Source organism: Anolis sagrei, chromosome 7 (genome assembly GCF_037176765.1).
Source record: "Anolis sagrei isolate rAnoSag1 chromosome 7, rAnoSag1.mat, whole genome shotgun sequence".
Taxonomy (NCBI): Eukaryota; Metazoa; Chordata; class Lepidosauria; order Squamata; family Dactyloidae; genus Anolis; species Anolis sagrei.
This window is the reverse complement of record NC_090027.1, coordinates 33,060,342-33,077,856: the sequence shown is the minus strand read 5'-3', so window position 1 is coordinate 33,077,856 and position 17,515 is coordinate 33,060,342. Positions and strand designations below refer to the sequence as shown.

Genomic DNA, 17,515 nt, shown 5'->3' with positions numbered 1-17,515 from the left:
TGTTTGTTTGTGGCAAGCGAGTTAAACTGCTGAGCTGCTGAACTTGCTGACCAAAAGGTCGGTGGTTCAAATCCAGGGAAAGGGGTGAGCTCCTGCTGTTAGCCCTAGCTTCTACCAAGCTAGCAGTTCGAAATCATCCAACTGTGATTTGATCATTAGGTACCGCTCCGGCGGGAATGTAATGGTGCTCCATCCAGCCATACTGGCCACATGACCTTGGAGGTGTCTACGGACAATGCCGGCTCTTCGGCTTAGAAATGGAGATGAGCACCAGCCTCCAGAGTCGGACAGGACTAGACTTAATGCCATGGGGAAACATTTACTTTACCTATGGCAAGTGGCAGCTTTTACATGGGAAAGCTTGATTCCACAACTCCCGCTAAAATGAGCCCTTTTTCGTAAATTACCTGCTTCTCTCTTTTATCTCGCCCGAGTTTTTTTTTTTATAATAAGTTTTTATTGAATTATCTATTAAATACAACGAAAGAGGGGAAACATTCAAAAGAAGATAGAACAGTATGAAAGAAAGACACAATATAGAGACAATAATAATAATAAAAAAGAGGAGAAGAGAAAAAAAAAGGTATAAAAATATAAAAAATATAAAAAATATAATAATAAAAATAAAAAGGTTTGACTTCCATCTTCTCATCAGGTGTTGTATCTCCAAAATAAAATTATTCCCATTGTTTTAAGATAGGTCTCTTAATTACTTTCTTCTTTCTCGTAATTATCATAAAGTGTCCAATCTGTTCTCTTTATCGGATTTCCAGTGTTTTTTTTTAACCAAAAGGTTAGTTCATCCATCTCCCTTATTTCTCTGATTTTTCCAAGCCATTCTTCCTTAGTAGGGATACTATTCTGTTTCCAAATTTTTGCTAGAGTAATTCTGGCTGCCGTCGTAATGTAGGTAAAAAGTCTATCCTCATTTTCCTGTAATTGTAAATCCAGATCTGTAAAGCCCAACAGGTAATATTCTGGTTTCTTCTTAAAAACTCTTTTCAAAATTTTTTGTAATTCTTCATGTACCATAGACCAATACTTCCCTATTTCTTTACATGTCCACCACATATGGTAAAAAGTACCGGTCTGTTGGCAACCTTTCCAGCACTTATCAGAAGAGTTTTTATTCATTAAAGATAGTTTCTTTGGAGTGGTATACCATCTGTGGAACATTTTTATCCAATTTTCTCTTAGATCTGTTGCGTACACATATTTCAACTTCTTGTTCCACATCTGTTCCCATTCTTTAAATTGTATAGGCCTTCTTATATTTTCCGCCCATTTTATCATACAAGATTTAACTTGTTCACATTCCGTTAGCCAGTTTAAGAGTGTGTTATAGATAACTGCAATTACTTTTTTCTTTAAGTTCAAAATTTTATCCCAAATTGATTCTTCCCAAGTAAAGCCTATCTTATTGTCTTGCTTAATATATTCTTTCATCTGTAAATAGTGCAGCCATGTCAAGTTAAAGTTTTTTTCTTTTAAATGTTGATAAGATTTAATCTCCGCTGTCTTCTCTATCAAAATGTCTTTATATGTTAACCACGCTCTCCATCCCAACAATCTTCTTTGATGTGCCTCCATTGGAGACACCCATAGGGGTGTTTTATTATAAAAATAACTCTTATATTTTGTCCATACTCTTATCAAGGATGCCCTTACGAAGTGATTTCCAAAAATTTTTTCTTTTTTTTCTCTGTCATACCACGTGTAGGCATGCCATCCTACTCGTAAATCATGTCCTTCTAAATTCAAACCTTTTTCATTTTCTAACAACATCCAATCCCTTATCCATAGGAGAGCACATGCATCATGGTATGCTTTTAGATCTGGGAACCCTAGTCCACCTCTTGTTTTTTTATCAATTAAGTTTAAGTATTTAATTCTAGGCCTTTTTCCATTCCACACAAATTTCAACAATTCTTTATTCCAATTCTTAAAAATTACTTGATTTCTGATTACTGGTATATTTTGAAATAAAAACAATAACTTTGGTAATATATTCATTTTAATTAATGCTATTCTTCCTAAAAGAGATAGTTTCAGTGTTTTCCAATTTTTAAGGTCTTTCTGTATCTTGCTCCAAGCTAATTCGTAATTGTTTTTCAACAGTTGTCCATTCTTTGCAGTTATCCAAATTCCTAAATACCTTATTTTTTTAACAATCTCCATTCCTGTAGCCTTTATTATTTTCTCCTGATGTTCCACCTTTACATTTTTTGTTAAGATTTTGGTTTTCCCCTTGTTAATTTTGAAGCCTGCCACTCTTCCAAATTCATGCAATTTCTTTATCCAGTTCTCCAAATTATTTGTTGGGTCTTCTACAATTCCTAATAAATCGTCCGCGAAGGCTTTAATCTTGTATTCATATTTCCCTACTTTTGCACCTTTGATATTCGTATCTTCTCTTATTTTCCTCATTAACGGTTCTAAGGCCATAATAAAAATCAAAGGGGATAACGGACATCCTTGTCTTGTTCCTTTCGTGATTACAAATTCCTCAGATTGTTGGCCGTTTATCCGTATTTTCGCCCTTTGTACTTCATAAATGGCATTAATTGCATTTATAAATTTCGCCCCCATATCCATTTCTTGAATTAAGATCTTGAAGAAGTCCCAATTTAGATTATCAAATGCTTTCTCTGCGTCAATTGATAGTATTGCAACTTCCTTCTGGTGGTTCGCTTCGAAGTATTCTATCAGGTCCAAGACTGTCCGTACATTATCCTTCATATATCTTCCTGGGAGGAACCCTGTTTGATCCTCCCCTATCCAATCTGTCAAAAATTCTTTTAATCTTGTCGCCAAAATATTCGTGAATATTTTATAGTCTACATTCAATAAGGAGATAGGTCTATAATTTTTAATATCATCTGGTGTTGAACCTTCCTTATGGATCATTACTATTTCCGCTTGGTTCCAAGATTCTGGGATTTTTTGATGTAGTAATGCCTCATTTAAAACCCTTTTCAGTATTGGTAAAACCGTTCTCTTCATTTATTCATAAAATCCAGCTGTGAATCCATCTGGGCCTGGGGCTTTATCCGGATCCATTTTACTCACTGCTTTATCTATCTCCTCTTCCGTGATCTCTTTATTCAACTTTTCCCGTACTTCTTCTGAAATTTTTTGTAATTTCAGTTGACTTATATATTCAGTAATTTCCTCTTTCTTTATTCCATCGCTGGTATATAATTTACTATAATATTTTTTAAATTCTTCCATAATTTCCTTGTCCGTCGTAAATGTTCTATCGCCATCAGTTATTTTCATTATCTGTGTGGCCTGTTTCTTCTTACGAACTTGTCTTGCCAACCATTTCCCAGATCTATTCGCATTCTCAAACGTTTGTTGTTTCAAAAATTTCAACTCTCTTGCATGCTTCTCCGTCTCCAAGCGAGATTTCTCCTGTTTAAGTCTTACTAATTCTTTATTCAATTTTTTACTGTCCGGTTTTTTTTTTAGTTCAGTCTCCTTACGTTCGATTTTGTTCATCACTTCCTTCATTTGTCTATTCCTTTCTTTATTTTTCCTAGCTCCATGTTGTATAAGGCATCCTCTTAACACAGCTTTCAACGCATCCCATGTTACTTGTACTTTTGTCTCTTCAATATCATTAATTTCTAAATAGTCCTTGATAATTTTGTTATAGTGTACTTTGTCTTCCTCTGTCTTAATCAGATTTTCATTTAATCTCCATTTTCTTTGATGATTTTTTTGATTTATTTTTATTTCCAATGGACAATGATCTGAAATGTCCCTAGGAAGTATTTCCATTTCTACAACTTTAGTCGATAGGTTTTTTGTAATCCACGCAAGGTCTATCCTAGACCATGATTGATGACGGTATGAGTAAAAAGTATAGTCCATTTTTTTTTCATTTCTGACTCTCCAAGTGTCTTCCAAATCAAATTCTCTTTGAAGGTCAAAGAATTTTTGCGGTAACAGCCCCCCACTATCTCCGTTCCCTTTTGACTTATTCTTATCCTTTTTCTTATCCATCACTCCATTAAAATCTCCTATCAATATGAGCTCATCAAATTCTGTTTCTCTCAATTTTGTAGACAGAAATTGAATGAATTTAGTCTTTGGGCCATTTGGTGCATATATATTACATATAAGAATTTTCAAAGTGCCCATCAGAATTCTAACAGCGACACATCTTCCTTCTACGTCCTTGAATATCAGTTCCGGTGCCAAATTGTCCTTTATATATGTGACTACTCCTCTTTTCTTCTTTTCATATGATGAATAAAATGTCTTGCCTAGTCTTTTATTTTCCAAGTGTGCCACATGCTTGTGGCAGATATGCGTTTCTTGTAATAGTATGATGTCAAAATTTGCCTTCTGTAGTTTCCCAAATATTTTTTCCGTTTCTGGGGTGAGTTCAGACCATTGATGTTATTCGAAAAACATTTAATTTGTCTTTCCGCCATTTATCCAAGTAGATCTGTATCTGGTCCTACATCGCCAAGATTCAATTCCGAAAAACCTTGCGCAGTCACATCCGGTCCGTAAGCTCCCTCTCCTAAGTCTTCTGACATTAGTACACTACTCCCTTGACTTTTACTGAATCGTCTATACTCTTCTGGGGTCTCAATTCTTGGTTTTTTCTTCTCTTTGCTGTTGCCATTTCCGTTTCCCGGTGTCAATGCCTTTTTGTCTCCCTTTCTTTCTCCAGATTTTTCCTCTCCTGATTCCTTCATTAGATTCTCATAAAAGGCCTTGGCTTTCTGCTCCGTAGTCAACCAATATCTTTCTTCTTTATATGTTACCATAATACCTTCAATTCTTTCCCATCGGAATCTAATGGATCTTTTCTTAAGTTCATCTGTAAGGAAGTAGTATTTTCTTCTTCTGCTCAGTGTCGCTTGTGGATATTCTTTCAAAACTGCAATCTTGGTCTCTTTATAATAAATTGAGTTTTTGTTACTTCTATATAACACATCATCTCTAGTTTTTTTGCGTGTGAATTGGACTATCACATCTCGTGGTGTCTTGTTTTTCCTTGAATAAAATGAAGATACTCGATACACTTGGTCTAACTCCATCTCCAGTTCATCTTCTTCACATTCTAGACATTTTGCGATCAAATTGGTCATCAATTGCTCAATATCCTCCTGTTTCTCTTCTTGAATATTTCTGAATCTTAAGTAGTAGTCCATTTGTTTCTGAAGTAATTTTTCTTGCTCTATTTCTATTTTTTCCTTTTGTCTGTCTATACCTTTAATTCTCTTCAAAATATGGGATTGTGTTTCTTCCATCTTTTCCTTACTAATTTTCAATTCCTTTACTTCTCCATGCAACTGGGTTATATCTTTTTTTATTTGCCCAAATTCCTCTTCCATTTTCTTTTTCATACCTTGAAACTCTTCCGTCATATTTTTATAATTCTTTTCTTGTTTATTGAAGAACTCCTCTTGTTTATCCGCCATCTCTTTTTTTAGTGAATCTTGTTTTTCAGACAGTTTTTTAATTTCTTTCAAAATGTTGAGGCTGGTATCAAGTGATCCTCTTCTTAATTGAAACTTCTCCTTCTCTTGTTTCTCTTTTGATGACATCTACTTTTTGTTACTCACAATGACACTTTCTAATACTTTATTAAAGTTTCCTTAATTAATTCTAAATATTTAATTTTAAATTTATTTTATTTATTTGTTATTTTGTATTTGTTTAACCTATATTTTTCCCTTTTTTTCTGTTTAATTTTATTCAATATTCAATTGATTTAATTTGTAGTCAAGTTAATCAAATATTTAGTAATAAATACTTCAATCTAGTAGTAATTCAATTTAATTAAATCAATTAATATACTTTAGCCTTCAACATTCATTCAATTTAATATAAATTCTTGTTTACTTCTCTTGATCAATTATCTAAGGTCTATTTTCCCCTGTTTAAATCAATCACTTATCTTCCCCAACTTAATCTCCAACCTTTCAATCTTCTTTAAATTTCTCTGTCTTGACTATCACGCTGCTTCTTTCCCTTTCTCCCTCGCTGTAATCGTCTACTTCTCTTCCTGGCTTATCGTCTGCTTCTCGTCCCGGATCTGGTCCCTCGTCTGCTTCTCTTCCTGGCTTATTGTCTGCTTCTCCTCCTGGATCTGGTCACTCGTCTGCTTCTCTTCCTCGCTCGTCTTCTTCTCGTCCTGGCTTTCTCCTCCACCGTCTGCTTGTCTTCCCTGTTTACGTCTTTCTTCTCAAAAAGAGAAGTATACCGTTCTTGCCGCTCCGTAGCGGTTTTTCTCTATGGTTTCTCTTACTTCCGCCCTTCTTCCAGCTTCTCTTCCGCCCTTCTTCTTCTTTGCTCCTCCTCTTCCTTCACGTCACTTCCCCTTCCCCTCTTCGTCGCTTCCCACGTTGTCTTTCCAATTTTGTTTATGAAGAAGAGGGATCTCTAGCCATAACAATATGGCGCCAAGGTCGTATAGTCTTTCTTTCTTTCTTTTCTTTCCTCAATAGAAGGGGGGTTGGGGAAGGGGAGGCTTACTCTCAGTAGGGTTCTGGGCTTTCAATTTTTTATCTACTCTCGATCTCTCCTCAAGAACGGCAGCTTACTTTATATAACTCCACTATATATTTAATAATACACTATTTGTTTAATTTGTTTAATATTTTATCTCCTGATCATCCCTATTATCCTTTACCTCCTTCTTTCCGGATTGAAATCAGAGTTCAATTTGTTCACAGCCACTCTTTCCAATTCTCTGTATCTCTTCCCTTTTCTTTACTCCTCTCTTCCTTTAATTCTCCACTCTTTCCGCTTTATTTCTTTGTCTCTAATTACCTGATGATGAGATTTTCTTATAGTTCTCTTTCGAGATTTCTTCTTTCCTTCTTCTTATAATTTTGTGCGGGCTGGCTGCGGTTGAAACGGGCTTTCGCCCGATCCCAGCGGGGCGCTTGCTTCCCGCCGGCTCGGACCCCCTTCGACCCCCCTCCTTGAGGGAAAGGGGTTCTTGGGGTTCTACAAGCCTCTGCAGGTTCGCTGCACCCTTGCCTTCAATCCGGCAAGGGTGGGGGAGCTATAAGCTCACCCTTAGGCGCCTCTACGCTGGTCCCCCGTCGGAGCTACCTCTCAACGAGGCTTGCCCGTCGCCATCACCCACCGGAAGTCTATCTCGCCCGAGTTTTTAATTAGTTTTTAATTAGTTTTAATCTGTTTGCCCTTTTAATCACTACATGTAGCATGCCCATTATTATTGTGCCTGTGCATATTTTTTATTTTTTTATATTGTTATGTATTTATATGTTTTATGTAACTATGATGTTATTGTTTATTGTTTACGTTTTTGGTTTGTGTTTTTGGGTTTTTTTATTGTAATTGTTATTTGAGCTTGGCCTCATGTAAGCCACTCCGAGTCCCCATTGGGGAGATGGTGGCGAGGTAATAAATAAATATTATTATTATGATGATTATTATTATTATTACAAGCGATACTAATTCAGATTGTCGCCTTCTTTTGCCCAGCTTGAGGATAAAGTTATGGACTGGCAGTCCTCTCCTGCGAGCACACTGAACAGCTGGTTCTCCTTTGCCCCAAACTGGTCCGAACTTGTTCTGCCGGCCCTGCAATATCTCACAGGTGACAGTGCAGGTAGGTCCTATTGCTTCAATCCATAGAAAAACCAGAATTGCTGCCTTAAGTATTTGCTGCAAATTCAAACAAGTTAGTGTTAGATTGCAGAGCTTGCCGTTGCACTTCTTGGAGCGTTGCAGGCATCTCGTGTGTCTCAAGTGCTGGCATTAGACTTAAAGCAGTGTCAAACCACTGATTCTGTCTCTCAGATGCTCGGTTCAGAGACCCAGAAGGTGAAATTAGCCCTAAAGTTATGTGTTTTATGCAGCCATGCCAGTGTGGACTGATCATCTCAATGGCTCAGTGTCCTTCTACAAATGTAATACTGTTTTTGTTATTGTAAGGCTTTCCCCAGTTTAGTGTTACACAAAAAATGTGTCATCTCTAGGGTTTTTTTCCCCAAGAACTGGCCCCATACTATAAATATGTTGAATTTTCGCATAATCCTATAGTCCTGAGTTAAAATGGCTACAGTTGTATCTGAACTTTTTTTCCCTGTTTTGGTTGCAGATGCTCCTTCCACATCTTCTCCGTTTGTGGAATTTAAGGAAAAAACTCAGCAGTGGAAACTGATAGGTAATTTTTCCTGCCTTATGTTAATACATGTCAGCTGACCGCTTGAGCCATTTAGCTGCCAAATATTTATTTATGTATTTATTTATTTACGACCTTTATATGCCACCCTTCTCACCCCACAGGGGTCTCAAGAGCGGCTTACAAGACCTACATACATACAATATATTATATTATTAGCATAGTACAATATCAGTTTTAAATATTGCTATATTGTACTATACCAATTATATTGTAATATTATTAGTAATATAAATATATAATTATAATATATTATTATTAGTAGTATTATAGTGCATTATATTATGATATTATAAATATGTTGTTTGAGGGTTTGAGTACCGCTGGTGGCGCAGTGTGTTAAACCACTAAGCTGCTGAACTTGCTGATCAAAAGATTGGCTGTTCAAACCCGGGGAGTGGGGTGAGCTCCCGCTGTCAGCCCCAGCTTCTGCCAATCTAGCAGTTGTAAAACATGAAAATGTGAATAAATCAATAGGTCCCACTCTGGCAGGAAGTTAATGGTTCTCCATGCATCATGCCAGCCACATGACCTTCGAGGTGTCTGTGGACAATGCCGGCTCTTCAGCTTAGAAATGGAGATGAGCACCACCCCCTTGAGTCAGACATGACTAGACTTAATGTCAGGGGAAACCTTTACCAGTGGCAGCCTCTATAGTTGCTTTCTTGCTGCATATTACTGTTATATGTGCCTTGCTTTTGATCTTATCTAAAAATGTAATGTTTCTATTTTTTTTTACATATAAATATTTTTAAGCATTGTATTTTGCATTAGACTGCTTTTTAAGGCCAGCATCCCAGTCTTCTACTATGTTGTTAAGTACACACACTCTCTCTCTCTCTCTGCATTTCTTCCTTTCTTTTCGAGTCATGGCAAGAAATTTAAATATGCTTCATTCCATTTGAGGTTCCAGAGATCATTGGTTTCCATTTTGGGTCTAATGAACATTCCTTAGACTAAACCTCTTCAACTTGTGGCCCTCCAGCTGACTTTAGCTCCCAGGATTCCTGACCATTGGAGAAGCTGGTGAGGGCTGCTGGGAGTTGGAAGCCCAAAGGTTGAAGAGGCCTGCCTTAAATGGCTGTATATTCAGATCTTATGTACTACTATAACAGGTATGGGCAAACTTAAGCCCTCCAGGTGTTTTGGACTCCAACTCCCACAATCCCTAACAGCCTACCGGCTGTTAGGGATTGTGGGAGTTGAAGTCCAAAACACCTGGAGGGCTAAAGTTTGCCCATGCCTGTACTATAAGATAGATAATAATAGTTGTTCACTGTAATCCATGTTGCCTTTTCTGCTATCTGATGGGCAAGGTTCTTCCCAAGACCATGAGAAGGAGCTGGCAGCACTCTTCCAGCTGTGGTTGGAGACAAAAGACCAAGTCTTCTTCAAGGTGAGATAAATATGGCAGTATTTAGAAGCAAAGGGGCATTAACACTTGTACGTCTTTCTTTGATTTATTTAACACAAGCCTTTTTTACTTCATCTGCATAGAAAGGTCACTTTCCCCTTCTTCCAAAAGCAGGCAGAACTGTGCAATACAATTTATTATTATTGTTATTATTATTATTATTTTACTGACAGACAAACACAGTATGTCACAGCAAATGAGATGTATATGCTGGATTTTGTATCACTAAATCACAAGTTGAACACTTCCCAAGTGTCTAGCACTGTGTGATGTATTGTTGTTATTATTATTATTATTATTATTATTATTATTATTATTTTACTGGCAGAAAAACACAGTATGTTGAAGCAAACGAGATATATATGCTGGATTTCATATCACAAAATCACAAGTTGAACACTTCCCAAGCATCTAGCACTGTCGGAGCATCCATGAAGCTCCTGCCTTAGGGATGGTCTACATTTATTTATTTATTTATTTATTTATTTATTTATTTATTTGCGCTATTTCTACTCCGCCCATATCAGCTCGAAGGCGACTCAGGGTGCGAACAAGTCGGCACAATTCGATGCCATATATAAAATACGTACATTAACAAAAGTAAAAAACATCTCAAAACATTTAAAAGCATAAAAACAGTAAACAATAAATCCACACATGAGAGCCAATTTATAGGGTTTTTTTTTTACTGATACTCTTTGACCCTCTCCTTTCCTAATCCAGATGGACTTTTTAATTTTTTTTCCAGAAGCACCCTAAGCATTTTCTCCTACCATATCGCACTGGCTATGGTGCACTGTGTTTCCTATAGATACCTAATGTTCGTTTGGGCACATCAACTGTCCTGATATTATACTTCTCATTGCAGGACAACGAAGATAGCTCAGATGCTACTATACCTGTTCCCCGAGTGTAAGTATATAATTGGTTCGGAAATCTGCCAAAATCACCAAAACTGTGGAATGAACACTGTTGACTGTTTCCCAAAGCTTTGCTGTTTCTTATCTCCAGCAGAAACTAGGAACATCTTTTCTTCTCGTTGACTTCCAACATACTTGTCTATTTGAGTCATAGTTTTCCTAATGCAGAGTCCCTATTTGTCAATTTATTTTTCACTTGGCGAGGAGCATTTCTGCATAACAGTGCCCCCATAATACTGTTGTATTACACAATGGAGGCCCTATTTTTTGGGTTGTATTCTCCCAAGCCTCACACTGTTGTTTGTTTCAGAAGGACTGACTATGTGGTCCGGCCTAGCACCGGGGAAGAGAAGCGTGTGTTCCAGGAACAGGTGAAGACCACATGCATCCTGTGTTATATAATGTTGGGTAACGACAAAGGTTTGTGAGGGTGCTCTTAGAAATTAGCCAACAGCAGGACAGCATGGAACCATTGAGGCAATTCTAGCATTAAATGCAGACTGAGTTTCTATTGGCAGCACGTAGAGCATGACTGCAGAACAGCTAATATTTGACCTCTTAATGCAGGCACGGGCCAACTTTGGCCCTTCAGGTTTTTTGGACTTCAACTCCCACAATTCCTAACAGCTGGTAGTTGGCCCATGCCTGGCTTAATGCTACAGAATGCTGTTACATATTTTATGCATTTTAAGAGCATTAAGAGACAAAAAAAATGCCGCCTGAACTCTTATGACCAACAGAAAACACTAGAAGGGTTTGGCGAGCGTTGATCTTGAGTTTCGGAGTTGTAGTTCACCTACCTCCAGAAAGCACTGTGGACTCAAACAATGATGAATCTGGACCAAACTTGGCACAAATATTCCATATGCCCAAATATGCACACAAATAGAGTTTGGGGGAAATGGACCTTGACATTTGGGAGATGTAGTTACTGAGATTTATAGTTCACCCACAATCAAACCCCACCAACAATATAATTGGTCCAAACTTCCCACACAGAACCCCCATGACCAATAGAAAATACTATGTTTTCTGGTTGTCTTTCGTGACCCTTCTAACACCCCCTCATGTCGTCCCCCCCCCCCCCAGGGTACCAACCCCCAGGTTGAAAAATGCTGCCTTAAGGCCAAAAATTAAAAAAATACATTACAACACATGTGCAAAACCTCATATATACACATATACACAAATATATACACACATATATGCACACACAAAACACATATACACAGACCAGGCCACAGCAACACGTGGCAGGGAACAGCTAGTAAATAATAATAATAATCTGTTTTGTGTGACAGCTCCCATCACTTGATTATCCACCATGCAGACTGGAGATAATGGGCCAGATAAAATGATATAGCAGGAAAGAGTAGGTCTGTGAGACTTGAGTTTGACACATGCGCACTAAGCCATAACTAAGCCTAGGGGGTCAGGAAAGCTCGGAATCGTACATTCCTTCCTTCCTACATGATACATCCCCCTTTTTACTCATGGTCCTGTATTTATGTCTGATCAAGGTAACCTTGGCTCAAACAAACCTGGGAATCCTCTATACATATCCAGTGAGCTGTTAGTCACTGTTTCAAAGAGTGGTGACTCTTTAACAGACACCTTGTTGCATGTTGTACTATTGTTGAAATATAAGCCATCACTCTTCCTAATTTCAGTCTTTATTATTAAACCAAATATAAAAATTATAATGTTTGCTGCTCATTTGGAAATGTGTGTTCTCTTTCTTACCTGGGTGCCCTTCTTTCCCACATGTGCAGGAGCGTTACCGATACAGCCAGCCCCATAAAGCATTCACGTTCCGCATGCACGGCTTTGAGTCAGTAGTGGGTCCCGTGAAGGGCGTGTTTGACAAGGAGACATCTCTGAACAAAGCCCGAGAACACTCTTTGCTGCGATCAGACAGGCCTGCGTATGTCACCATCTTGTCACTTGGTAAGTTGGCGTTCCCACGTGTGAGTGGGAGGTGGACTGCTGCCATATGCGTATTTTCACAAAGATGAAAGGGAATGGTCAGCAATGCTGCTGTATGGAATGTGATTTGTTTACGCTGAGGCATTTGGAAAATTGGGTTTTGAAGTGCAGAATCTGAACAAAAGTTCAATTGTTGATATCTCCTGTTAAAGGAGACATGGCAGTGATTCCATGGAGACAGATCTTCAAGCTACTGCCATGTCTTTTTTTAATCTGGGGTGCCAATTAAAAGTTTTTTTTTAAAGATCAGAATAGGAAGATATGGAAAAGGTGCAGCTATCTTTGACTACTTGTTAATGCAGTCCAGTAATACCAGATTTGCCGTTAGCTCTCCAACTTCTCAGGCAAAGATCTTGCTCATCATCTACTTCCTTGTTGCATTGCTGAAGGCTTTCATGGCCGGAATCACTGGGTTGTGAGTTTTCTAGACTGTAAGGCCATGTTCCAGAGGCATTCTCTGGAACATGGCCTTGCAGCCTGGAAAACTATGGATGCCTGCCATAGGTGCAGGTGAAACGTTAGGAGAAAATGCCTCTGGAACATGGCCTTACAGTGTGGAAAACTCACAACAACCCAGTACTTCTCTATTCTTTGTGAAATTGGAGAGGAGAGGATTGAAGTTGGTTGGGTTTCAGGCCTGGGCAACTTGGGTTGTCCAGGTGTTTTGGGTATAGTGTGTCTGTTGACCCTAATCAGCAGATGTTTTGAACTCTGAAAACATCCAGTTAACCATAGCTGCCTGATGTGGGAAAAAGTCCTTATTTGGGAGAAGATGGTTGTCAGAAGTATTAAAAATGAATTATGTATTTTTGATTACAAAAATGTGAGTCAGGTACTAAAAGAGTTAGTAGGCTGAAGCCTGTTAGAGTTAGTGGGCCAAAGCTAGTGTCGTCCTGAGGAGTGTGAGAGAAGCCTCTGTGTGTGTGAGAAGACCTGGTGTGAGAAGCTTCGATGAGAGAAGCTCCAGGTTGAAGGCCTAGTGTGTAAAGCTCCAGTATAAAGGCTGCTGTATGTAAAAGGGCTACTGTGTGAAGTTTAAGTATAAGTTTGTTGTGAGAGGAAGCTCTGTGAGAGCAAAACTGTTTATCTAGGTATTTTTAATAACAAAAATGTGAGACAAGCACTGAAGTGTTAAATGGATACAATGACTCAGCAAAAGCTGTAGTTCAATATAAGCAGGTGTACCTATAGCTTAGTAGCACTCAGTCTGTGAGAGGCCTCAGTGGGAGAAAGGGCTCAGTGGGAGATAGGCCTCAGTATGGGAAGGCCTGGTGGGAGAACCTTCTGTGAGAGAAGTCTCAGGTTGAAGGCCATTGTGTGTGAAGCTCCAGTGAAAAGGTTGCTGTGTGTAAAGCTACTGTGTAATTTTGGTGTGAGAAGAGGCTCTGTGAGAGTGAAGCTGTTTATCTGCACGAGGAAGAAGCTCAGCATGGAAGCAAAGAAGGAAGTATAAAGGACTTCATTTGTGTTGTGGAAACCTTGATATTGTAAATAATGCAACTACATTATCTTACTACAAAGAAAAACCTCCTGTGGAAGAGATAATATTGGTCGGTGTGTTTTTGTTCTTTTTGTCACTTTGGGCTACTGGTGCTGGGTCACACTGCTGCTGATAAGTTACTCTGCTGTACATTTATGAGGAGGGTCTTTTGTTAATAAGCCCACTCGGCTTTGATTGCTATCAAAGGTAATGTTGGAATGACAGCACAACTCAGAGTTGAGGTTTACAGGCCAGAGGTTATTAGGACATGAATAGTTTGAGAGCGACTCTTTCTGTTTCAGCTTTAACTATGGTTTAATATTTTTTGCTGTCTCAGTCCGGGATGCTGCCGCCCGCCTTCCAAACGGAGAAGGGACTCGTGCCGAAATTTGCGAGCTGCTTAAAGACTCCCAGTTCCTTGCTCCTGATGTCACGAGTGCTCAGGTAACTGCCAGGCAGCCATTACTTGTTCTTTCACAAGAATTCCTTTTGAGGAAAAATACTTCCCACTAAATGTGGGAAGATTTCATGGTGGATTTTAGAGCCCTTCCTTTCACAGCTATGGACAAGTTTGCAGAGTTGTACAGTTGGGCTGGGATGTAGAATTGCAATGCAGTACAGCACAGAGTTAGTGTCATTTTAGTGTTAGATATATGATGTCCATGGAAGACATAAGTCTTGATACGGAGAGATCTGTCATTATATGTAGACAGATTCATGGGTGTTCTCTATGTCTTTTGCCATTGCAGATTGAGATAATTTAGGGACAAGGTTCCTTTTCATGTGTCATACCCTTTTCTCCCTTTCCTATCTGCACACTTGCTATGTTGACTCCCAATTGGATCCATTTTCCTTGTTATTCCTCTTTCCAGGTTAACACTGTGGTGAGTGGGGCACTAGATAGACTGCATTATGAAAAGGATCCCTGTGTAAAATATGATACTGGGCGTAAACTGTGGATATATCTTCATCGAGACAGGAGCGAGGAAGAATTTGGTAGGTGCTCTGTAGAGGATATTTGTTGGTGTTCAGCCTGTATCTGAACCTGAACCTGAACCTTATTCTCTTATTGTATTCCCTGATGCCAATGTAGATGTCAGTGTGAATTCTGAGGCCAGTTTAGATGATGATGGTTTGAGTAGTGAAAATCCTACAGCCTTGGAAAGTGAAAGTCAAAATTCCCATGAGAACATGCATTCCGAGCTGAGCGGAGAAGTTTCGCTCCCTTTTCCTCCCAGCCTTAGTTCTCCAGAGCATCTGACACCTGGTCTGCCTAATGAGGATAGGCGGGGGCAGATTTGGCAGAGCCGGGGAGAAACACAAAGTTTACATAGGTCAGCCAGATTGAGAGAAATGCAAACAAAAACGTCAGGCGTGTCTCACAACAGATTTCTCGGCCTTAAGTATGCCTGGCCTGAATGCAGCTTCAGACCAGGCATCGTTTCAGATTCATGTGCAAGCTTTTGCAGGTCTCCTGATTCAAGTGGCCTTGTTCCTCGGAGGTTTTCTAGTTGTTCCAAGTATGATTAGTAGATTGCTAACAGGTTCCAGGATTTAGCAGTTTTGCTGTGGGTTTTAATGATCTTGTTTATGGACATTTCTTGTTGCTGATTTTTACTGTGACTTTTTACCTTTGCATTTTTCCTCTATTTTGTATTCATCTTTCCTCAATAAAAAGGATTGTTTTCCTGAAGTCAAGTGTGGTGGATGGTTGTCTGAGGGTCCAGTTTCCTGCTCTGGGTTGCAACAATATTAGACTATTTGCAGTAACATTAGAGTAATAACAATAGTAATAATAGTAATAATAATAATGTAGGATATGATAGATTTGTAGAGTCTTACTTAAAATGTAGAGAAGAGATCCCATATCTCCCACTAGAACATTCAAGGGTACTCTGTGCAAGAATGAAGCCTTTTGCATGTAACATTAAGTAGCGTGTAAATAAGGCTAAACTCTGTAGAGGATATTAAACTACCGATTTTACAGTAACATTAGGGTAATAATAATAGCAATAATAATAATTTAGGGAAAGATGGATTTGTAGAATCTTACTTAAAATGTAAACAAGAGATCCAATATCTCCCCATATATAGCAGTCAAGGGTACTCAGATTGTGCAAAAATAAAGCCTTTTGCTTGTACAACGAAGTAGCATGTAAATAAGGCTAAGCTGAATGTGACGTTTTGAAAAGATGTGTTAACACATTCTGGGCTGCTAGACTATTGATCTGTGCAGCCTTTTTTATTAGCATCTGTATGAGAATTCTGCTTCCTTTTCCTTGCAGAGCGGATCCATCAAGCTCAAGCTGCGGCAGCAAAGGCCAAGAAAGCTCTTCAGCAGAAGCCCAAGCCTCCTGCTAAAATAGTAAGTTCCCGATGGAAATCTGTGTTGCAATGGCAAGGACTGGATTTACGAACATTTGCATACAAAGCATATACCATTCATAGAATCCTAGAGTTGGAAGAGACCCCCAAAGGCCATCCAATCCAACCCCTTGTGCCATAAAGGAAGGCACCATCAAAGCCCAGTCCACTTGTACTTCAAACCGACTCATTCTGTTGAAAGTATTTTTAATCTTTGTTTATTGGCGAGTTTAAGTGATGATAAAACACTTTACTTACTTACTTATTTATAGACTTGGTGGCTTAAGGATACTTCTTGTTGTTTCATTGCAGAAATCCAGCAGCAAGGAGAGCTCAGGGAAAGTGGCTCCGAGCGCCGCCTCCGAGCCAAGCCAGCTGAGCCTCAGTGACTCCAGCATGCCTGCCACGCCTGTGACTCCAGTGACCCCCACAGCCCCTCTGGTACCAGCAATGCCCATTTCACCACCAACAACGCCAGCAGTTTCTGTGGTTAGCAAGAATTTGCCAAGTGTTACATCAGAACAAGCTAAACCCAATCAAAGGTAACCCTTGGATCTTGGATAGTAGTGGGAGAAGCAGTCCCTGGAATTGATTTGGAGGGATTCCTTGTTGCTTACTTACTTAGGCGATCCCTCGTTGTCCGAGTAGGATAGTCTTCGAAGATCAGTGTCCTGGCAGTGGGTCCATAGGTAGCCCTATTCTTGCCCTGAATCTTCTCCCACAGTGAGGGCATTGGTTTCCAGGTGGAAGGCAGTCTCGATCGGGGTTGGCTTAATGCGCCTTCCTCTTGGCACATTTCTCACTTTCACCCTCCATTCATGCCTCTTCACATTCTACAGCTTCCCAGTTTTCAGTGTCTATGCCAGAGTTTTTAAGGTTGGCTTTGAGCCCATCTTTGAATCTCTTTTCCTTTCCTCCAACATTCCGTTTTCCGTTCTTGAGTTCGGAGTAGAGCAACTGTTTTGTGAGATGGTGGTCGGGCATCCGGACAATGTGGATGGTCCAGCAGAGTTCATGGCAGAGGACCATCACTTCAGTGCTGGTGGTCTTTGCTTCTTCCAGCACGCTGACATTTGTCCGCTTGTCTTCCCAAGAGATTTGCAGGATTTTTTGAGGCAACGCTGATGGAATCGTTCCAGGAGTTGCATGTAACGTCTGTTGATAGTCCA

General features: G+C 39.2%; 1 protein-coding gene across 2 annotated transcripts in view; it reads left to right on the top strand.

The window, feature by feature from the left end:
• The window catches only part of NFRKB (nuclear factor related to kappaB binding protein), a 48,050-nt gene that overhangs the window by 15,596 nt on the left and 14,939 nt on the right, over positions 1–17,515 (top strand). Inside the window, exons 12-21 of one of the 2 annotated variants that reach the window (XM_060787619.2) lie at positions 7,480–7,606; positions 8,099–8,164; positions 9,499–9,578; positions 10,465–10,508; positions 10,827–10,887; positions 12,289–12,463; positions 14,320–14,426; positions 14,855–14,978; positions 16,268–16,347; positions 16,659–16,888. In XM_060787619.2, coding sequence (XP_060643602.2) covers positions 7,480–7,606; positions 8,099–8,164; positions 9,499–9,578; positions 10,465–10,508; positions 10,827–10,887; positions 12,289–12,463; positions 14,320–14,426; positions 14,855–14,978; positions 16,268–16,347; positions 16,659–16,888 — 1,094 coding nt within the window. The remainder of the gene's footprint in view (positions 1–7,479; positions 7,607–8,098; positions 8,165–9,498; positions 9,579–10,464; positions 10,509–10,826; positions 10,888–12,288; positions 12,464–14,319; positions 14,427–14,854; positions 14,979–16,267; positions 16,348–16,658; positions 16,889–17,515) is intronic. The other variant, XM_060787620.2, reaches the window with a different exon arrangement.